Below are 7215 nucleotides of genomic sequence, written 5' to 3'. Positions count from 1 at the left end.
ATAAAAGAACAGCTTTTACAGAATAAATTATAAAATGAATATATATGAAATTAAAAGAAAACTGTTCGAATTATCAGAAATTGATTTTTAAAAAAGATATTAAAAAAATAAGTTATAAATTTCGAGATATATAAAAACAACTCAATTTTAAAAATATTAAAACTTCAATTTATGTTCCCTTCAAACTTCTTATTTGAACAATATTTTTTGAAAAAAAAGTTGTCCCAAACAAATCGGAACCTCTTTAATAGTTTGAAACTCCTACAAAAAACCATTAATTTAAACGATGAAAAAGAAAACAAGAAAAAACATGTATAATATAAAAAGATAATGTCCAGTAGTTTTGGAAGAAGCAAGGTTGTCAGGTTTTCAAAAAATAATGTCCAAATTATGCCCAGAAAAATTATTGCTCAATATTAGTGGTATCTAGCAACCCGAATTAAAGTGAGCAGTGCTGAGAAACAACTGATTCACCAAAAATTAGTTAGCAACCGATTTACTCTTACTCTGATAATGTAGCAATTTCCATAGTAAAATATGTCAATTTGCATATAGTTTTGAAGGGAATTTTCAGCATAACGCCTTCAAAATTCCAATCATAATGGCCGAATTGAAGAACAAACAAAAGGTGCGATTTTGTCTTGAGAAATGAAAAGAAAAAATCTTCCGTATTTCTCTTTATAAAAGGAGAAAAATACAAGAAAGTATTTCACAAAACGTTCTTAATCTGCAGACATTGCTAACAACTTCGAATAAGTTACATTAATCACTGATTTCTTAAAATTGCTAATTATCCAACTGATGTAATAAGTAGAAGAGGAGAAAAAATTAGGCTGAAAAGAAAGAAACCAATAAATAATGGCACCAAAACGGACAAGAGAATATGATGGTCCTTACTTAACCTATTTAACACTCACCTGCAGTTGTGGTAGTATACTAACAAGGCTAAGTTGTGACCATGTCCTCAACTCCGTTCTGTGCAGCCGCATCTGCCAGTCTCTTCCAATTAAGTTCCCGCAGCTCTTCTACATCTTGGGCTTTAGCCTCTTTCTCTGCGTGCTGCCGCTGGCACTCTTCATACAATTCTGCATCCATTTCCAGGAACATTTTCCGAACATTCACGGTCAGTCCATGTACTGCCTGATTCCAATGACTCGAGATGTTTTTCTCAAATGCTTCAAATATTATTGGTAGTACCACCGTCCTGTTTTGAGCAATTAAGCTCACAACATGCTCATTGTTCCACAAAAACAGGGTCCGTTCGGCAACCTGCATTATAAGTGTGGCTAAGCGCAAAGAATTCTCAAAGAACATTTAAACCATGAAAAATAATAACAGTAAAAAAAAATCACTTCTGACTGTTCACGATTCTAAACCTTCCATGCTGATTAAAAAACTTCAGAATAACATTTTCCCTAATTAATTACAGAAGCTGTTTAAAAATTTATAAGGAAAACATGAATGAAATGAAGACATAAAAATAATCATTCCCATATTGACAAAGACCATATTCTTAGAGATGTTCAACTACATTTTTTATGGGGCACTCAACAAATGACTTTTGATCAGTTAAAGAGCGTCTCTTGTTTGCTCGGATTTTTACTTTTTATGTTTCTCCTTTCATTTTCCTAGTTTTCTTCTTTTTAAGGTAGAGGAAGAACAATATTCACATCATATAACAAAGACTAAAAGATACTGCAGTTCAGTAGCTAAATGATTTCAATAATAAGCGAGTAGAAGAATTGTTCAACATAACACAATGAATCAATGCATCAAATTAATAGGTTTAAAATGAAATCTAAAATTTTGGTATAAATAACATACTCATCGCTACCCTACCCTCGAATCAGAGATAAATGTGCTAAATACCCTTTAACAATGAAAGCTAAAATATGCTGATGATATACTGCAGTTCATTTTTTAAACAAACATCTCAGCAGTTGAGAAGCCATAAATGGGACTGGGATATCTTTCCTTCTCTACTTTATAATACCACTGAACTAATTTTGAACATCTTATTATTGATATAAATTAAGTTTAACAATGTCCAGTATAAGTATAAAAAAATGTACAAATCATCTCATAATGTTGCAAAGTCGATCATAGAGGTTTAAAACAGGTTATCCATGATGCAGAGAATTACAAAGAGATGAAAGTTGTCCTCTAAAAGGACCATCGACGTTAAAATGGATAAAAGAAGGGTAACACGTTAATTTCTTAAAGGAGTTTAGTTTTTTAAAATAGAGGAGAGGACAGTGGAAGTTAAGCATCTAGAAGGAGAGGAGTGAAATTTACTCAATTTCAATTCAAAAGCACAATAAAATTTGCAATGAAATGCATACCACCCTCTTGACCTCAACTCTACCAATAATTGTGACTTAAAAAATTAGCCAGCTTAAACTTCCAGTCTTCCATTCACTAATAAGTGAAAGAAACGAAAAAATAAGATTGCCCAAGCTGTCTTGGCAAACTGAAGATAAAAATTCTCTCAATTTTAAGGGGAATTGAATGATTATCAATTGAGATTTTAGAAATTTGAACCAATTTTGGATGAAAAATTGTTATTTTGGCAATTTCAAAGGGATGTAATCATGCAGCGGCTTAATAAGAAACCAAGAGACAGCAGCTTCATCATCATGATAATAGAAGGAACAAGACAGAACCAAGATACGCTTACGAAGAACAAGATTAATGAAGAAACAGAAAAGATGAATGAAGGCTCAATTGCGATTTGCTCCCTGATATATCATATAAATTGCAACACCCTCATGATCAAATAAACTAAACTCATTCACACTTGATTTGTGAAGAATTGAAGATAATTTGCAATGTACCACTGGCCCTTCAACAGAAGTAAAGCCAGTAATACTATTTTAGGGTTGCAAACAGTATAATATTTAAGGTTCTTAAAATGTTTTAAGGTGGATTTAATTAAAAAACTAGAAATTATTTTCCTTATGTGTTAGGACTCGCCCTTTATTACATCACAGACTATGTAATTTCCTGGTGGGTTTAACTCCCACGAAATACATCATTACTTCTCCCAATATTTTTACCGGCGCAGCTATTATTTCTTTCCATGGTGCTGATTTTCTCTTCATTGGAATAAAAAATAGTTTCTGCCTTTAGTGACATACAAGCATCAGGAAGATATTTTATTGACTAAGTAACCAATAGCAAAAGCTTCCAGAAATCTTAAGATTGGATCTACTAAAAAGGACTCAAATCGCCAGCCCTAGAAATAGTTATTTCATTGCTTAATTAGATTCCAAAGAGCATGCTCAAACACAGTTCAGAAACATGCAATAGACTGGTTTACATCTATCAGATTGATGATCGTGCACAACACTCTCAAGATTAAACAACATTCTAAACTCCAGAAAAGGAAACAAAAGGGAGTAATAAATTCCTGTGAAGATTTGATGCTCAGACAGCCATAAAATTTCATCATGACTTATTAGATACTAACCAATTAGAATAAAATAGGAAACTACATTATAATTTGGAAGTAAATGATAATGAGACAAATATCATTATTGATGAGTGAAATTCTCCTAAAATAATTCATCAAGGGCTATCCTTCAGCTCTATAAGAATAAAAATTATGCCATATCAATAATCATTAGATTATAATATATTTAAAGCAAGATTACAACACTCGGCATTTCTGAAAATTGGAAGGTACATGTTTACTAGTTTGGATAATTATCCTAATAAAAGAGCAATTTCCTTTCCAGGTGTTCATGGGAGGGTTTGTAGAAAGGCAGCTGTTAGATGATGCAAGCAGATTATGACTTATGAGAACATGTTATGTCCCTTTGAAATATTCCCCATTTCTATTCAGTTGAAAAACAAAGGTCATCCACAATAATGTCGCATTAACGAAATTAAGGACAGCTTCGCAGAGCAGAAGTTCATTACGAATTCTTATGTCCTTTCAAACTGTTTCTATATCTAGAATGTATGACTGATTCCATCTATAACTTGACTCTGAATTTTGTTGTTAGGGGGGCAGAGTGCAATCGATGATGTTAAATCACAGGATAATATGTTTGGAATCTTAAATCAAGAAGGGTATTGCATTTATCCAAACAAATCAGGGAACAAAAGAACAATTGACCCTATAACCATTTTCCCCACAACTGCAATCTCAAGATTTGCTTTCAATTATGTCAGCATTCTTAAAGTCACATGCATCTCACGACATAATAAATAAAGATAACAACGAGAAAGAAACAAAATATAAGTCACAGACTTCTTAAATAAAATATATAGAAAAATCATTAACTTCATGCATTTAACAAACAGAAAATAAACATTATAGTCCCCAACATATATCCTTACTCATAATATTTTTTTGTGCCAAGTATTTTACTATTTAAAAGAGATATATAAATCACACAATTTCATGATTACTAACGGTTAACTTGCCACTTATGTACTCAACTCTGAATCAGACAATGAATAATAACGAAGTCAAAATCCCTGTACATGCAAAAGCATGTGCATGTGTCTGTCTATTTTGGTTTCAATGTGTGAAAGGCAAGGATACAATTAATTCAACTCGAACAAAAATCCCTTCCCACGTTAATAGTAATGACCAGTATAATATTTCTTTTCCTTTTTTTTTCCTATCTATTGGAGCATTAGCAATAGATGCATGACATAAAAAGCAACTAAACAATAGAAAAAAAGAAAACGGATTCACTCTCACTACACTATGAAGCTATAAAAGGAAAAACATATAAACAATGAAACAATTAAAGTTCATTAATTATGCAGCTTAAACTTACATCCCCCAACCCCCGCATTCTATAAATAAGAAACCCACGAGTTAAAAAGAAGAGCTAGATTGGATGTGTAACGTAAAACATATCATATAGCATGCAAGGTAGCAGTTCATGAGTAATATTGCAAACTCAAAACCGGAAATAAAAACAATGGAACACAGCCACCCATAATCTCAACTTCAAACTAACACCATCATAGAAGATGGCAATCATCCACGAACCTGAAAGTGAAAGCTATTGAGGCAGCGTGAAATCTGTCTAAAAAGCGGAACCATGCATTTTTGAAACTCGGCGGCCTGCGTGGCCTCCAGCACTTCCTCCAGTTCTCCAAGGAAGAGAACCTCCTTCTGGCAATTGGTAAGAGGCCAATACTTCAACAACCCCCTAATCACCGTATCTGCCAGCTTGAAATCCTTCTCCACAAACTGAGTAATGCAGTAAGACAACTGCTGGTGGTACATGCCCACCGATTTCGGCTTATGCAGAGGCAGAAGCGCCCTCACCAGAAACAACTTGTGCTCCTCCTTCATGGGCAGCGCAAACCCATTAATAATGCTCCCAAGAATCTCCAGAAGCTCCCCAATACCAGAGTGTCGCTCAGTCTCATATATGAACCGATAAAAAATGTTGTTAATAGCCTTTCTAATAAACGGTCTATGCACCATGAATTTCCCGTATATACGATGCAGTATGGTTTTCAAATACTCCCTCTCCCGCGGGTCCTCGGAATCAAACAAATCAAGCAATTTGAGAACAAAGGAGTGGTCAATATATCGTTTTGCGATTTTCGTATCCGTATCGGAGGAAACCACGTATCTGAGGAGAAGCTCGTAGACGAGCTGAAGGTGAGGCCAGGTCGGATCCAAGCTTGGTTCCTCCTCTTCAGGATCGGTGGGTTCCTGGCCGGTGTTCTCGTGAGACGCCGGAGGGAGGCACCGGAAAATATTGACGGAGATCATTCTGATCATCTCCTCCTGGCAATTCTCCGACATCTTGCCGGAGCCAGATTGGATGAAGTCGACGAGGTCCATCAGCGCTTGGCGCTTGATTTCCTTCTCTCTAACGTTCTTCAGCGTGTCGGAGAAGTCAAGGACGTAGCAGCAGACGTGGAGCTTCCGGAGGAAGAGGTTCTGCCGGTCAGAGGCCGGCGCATCGCGAAAAGGAGGCAGAGGCTCCATGGCCCCGGGGGTCGGCACGAGCGGCATCGCGGTGCCGGAGCTAGGAGGCGCGGCACCTCCGGCTCCGCGCGAGGCGTGGTTGACGACGACATTGGGCGAGGGCGCCGCTGCCGAGTTGCGGTTGGCGGCGGCGTACGGCGCAAGCACGGGATCGCTTGCCTCGGACTTGGAGGGCTTCTTGTGCCCGCCTTTCATGATTTTCTTGAACATTCTGGTGTCGCGAGACGGAAACCCTAACCCTAGGATTGAATGATGAGGAGGAGGATGATGAAGTGGTGCGTAGTGGCGAAGGCGAGGTCGTGCAGGAGAAAAACGTGTGGTTGCGTGAGACGCGTGAGGGAAAGGTTTTCATCGAGGTGTGATGCTAATCCATGTATGAAGGGTTGGTTCTTTATCCCCCGATTTTGGCGTGGGGATTCGGATCTGAAAGCGAGAAACGAGAATGGCGAAGGAAAGTGGTTGGGAGATTGTGAAAGCTACGGATCCGAGTGAGGAATCATTGAAGTGAAATGAGCGGTGTGAATGCCGTTACGTTGATGGTTGGATCGATCGGAGAAGTGTTCCGGCGAGGGAGAAGGAATGGCGCACACAGAAACAGCATAGAGAGAGAAAGAGAGACAAGGATAATTAAGGGGTGGGATTAGAGAGAGGTGCGAGTGGAAAGTGAGTGATTATAATGGATTACAATAATCGCTTCCGGAAACAGTCATTTTTTTATTCTTTTTTTTATATCTCTCAACCATTGAAGTTGGTTTTGTTTTCTACTTTTTGGAGTGGTTTACACTTCATAATAAAATAATGCACATTTTTATTTATTTATTTATTTATGTGTGTTTTGTGGTATGGTTGAGTTTGAATTGGATAAAGGAAGAAAATGGATTAAGTGAGTGAGATGATTTTAGGCACAGGCACAGGCACGGGCACAGGAGTGTAATTGGGTGTAGTTGGAGTTGGTCTGGGCTATAATATACCTCAGTAATAAGGGATTCTGAATTCGCCACGTGCCATGCTTATGTCGTATACAGTACTCTTTGTGGTTAACTGCCACATCTTCTGTTAATCTGTTTTTGCTACGTGTGTGTGACAGGTAAAACCCTACAAACAAAACCAAATCCTATAATGTGGTAAGATTCTTCATGGTATCTGAATCTTTGTTTCAACACTTCTTAGTGCTTCATTTTCATAATGTTCTAAAACATAATGGGGTGTTTTAATTGATTTTATTTTATGAATAATTGAATATGATA

The 7215-nt window shown here is 36.9% G+C and overlaps 1 protein-coding gene across 1 annotated transcript; it reads right to left on the bottom strand.

Annotated features, from left to right (window-relative positions):
• Window positions 1–634: 634 nt before the first annotated feature.
• LOC137828902 (serine/threonine protein phosphatase 2A 57 kDa regulatory subunit B' beta isoform-like) lies at window positions 635–6731 on the bottom strand. The gene is made up of 2 exons (XM_068635649.1): window positions 5012–6731; window positions 635–1269 (listed from the first exon to the last, which is right to left on the bottom strand). The coding sequence occupies exons 1-2, from the start codon at window positions 6176–6178 to the stop codon at window positions 946–948; spliced, it is 1491 nt and encodes a 496-aa protein (XP_068491750.1). The 5' UTR covers window positions 6179–6731; the 3' UTR covers window positions 635–945.
• Between the last annotated feature and the right edge of the window lie 484 nt (window positions 6732–7215).

The sequence above is a fragment of the Phaseolus vulgaris genome, chromosome 7, assembly GCF_000499845.2.
Source record: "Phaseolus vulgaris cultivar G19833 chromosome 7, P. vulgaris v2.0, whole genome shotgun sequence".
Classification (NCBI taxonomy): domain Eukaryota; kingdom Viridiplantae; phylum Streptophyta; class Magnoliopsida; order Fabales; family Fabaceae; genus Phaseolus; species Phaseolus vulgaris.
Note: the sequence above shows the minus strand (reverse complement) of the source record. Positions and strands in the feature narration are given on the sequence as shown.

What these genes read in the sequence shown, in the direction of transcription:
- LOC137828902 (XM_068635649.1), bottom strand. Translation starts at nt 6,178, where the DNA reads ATGTTCAAGAAAATCATGAAAGGCGGGCACAAGAAGCCCTCCAAGTCC. An exon ending in TCAATAGCTTTCACTTTCAG is followed by an intron (nt 1,270 to 5,011) that starts GTTCGTGGATGA and finishes CTTATAATGCAG; the next exon opens with GTTGCCGAACGGACCCTGTT.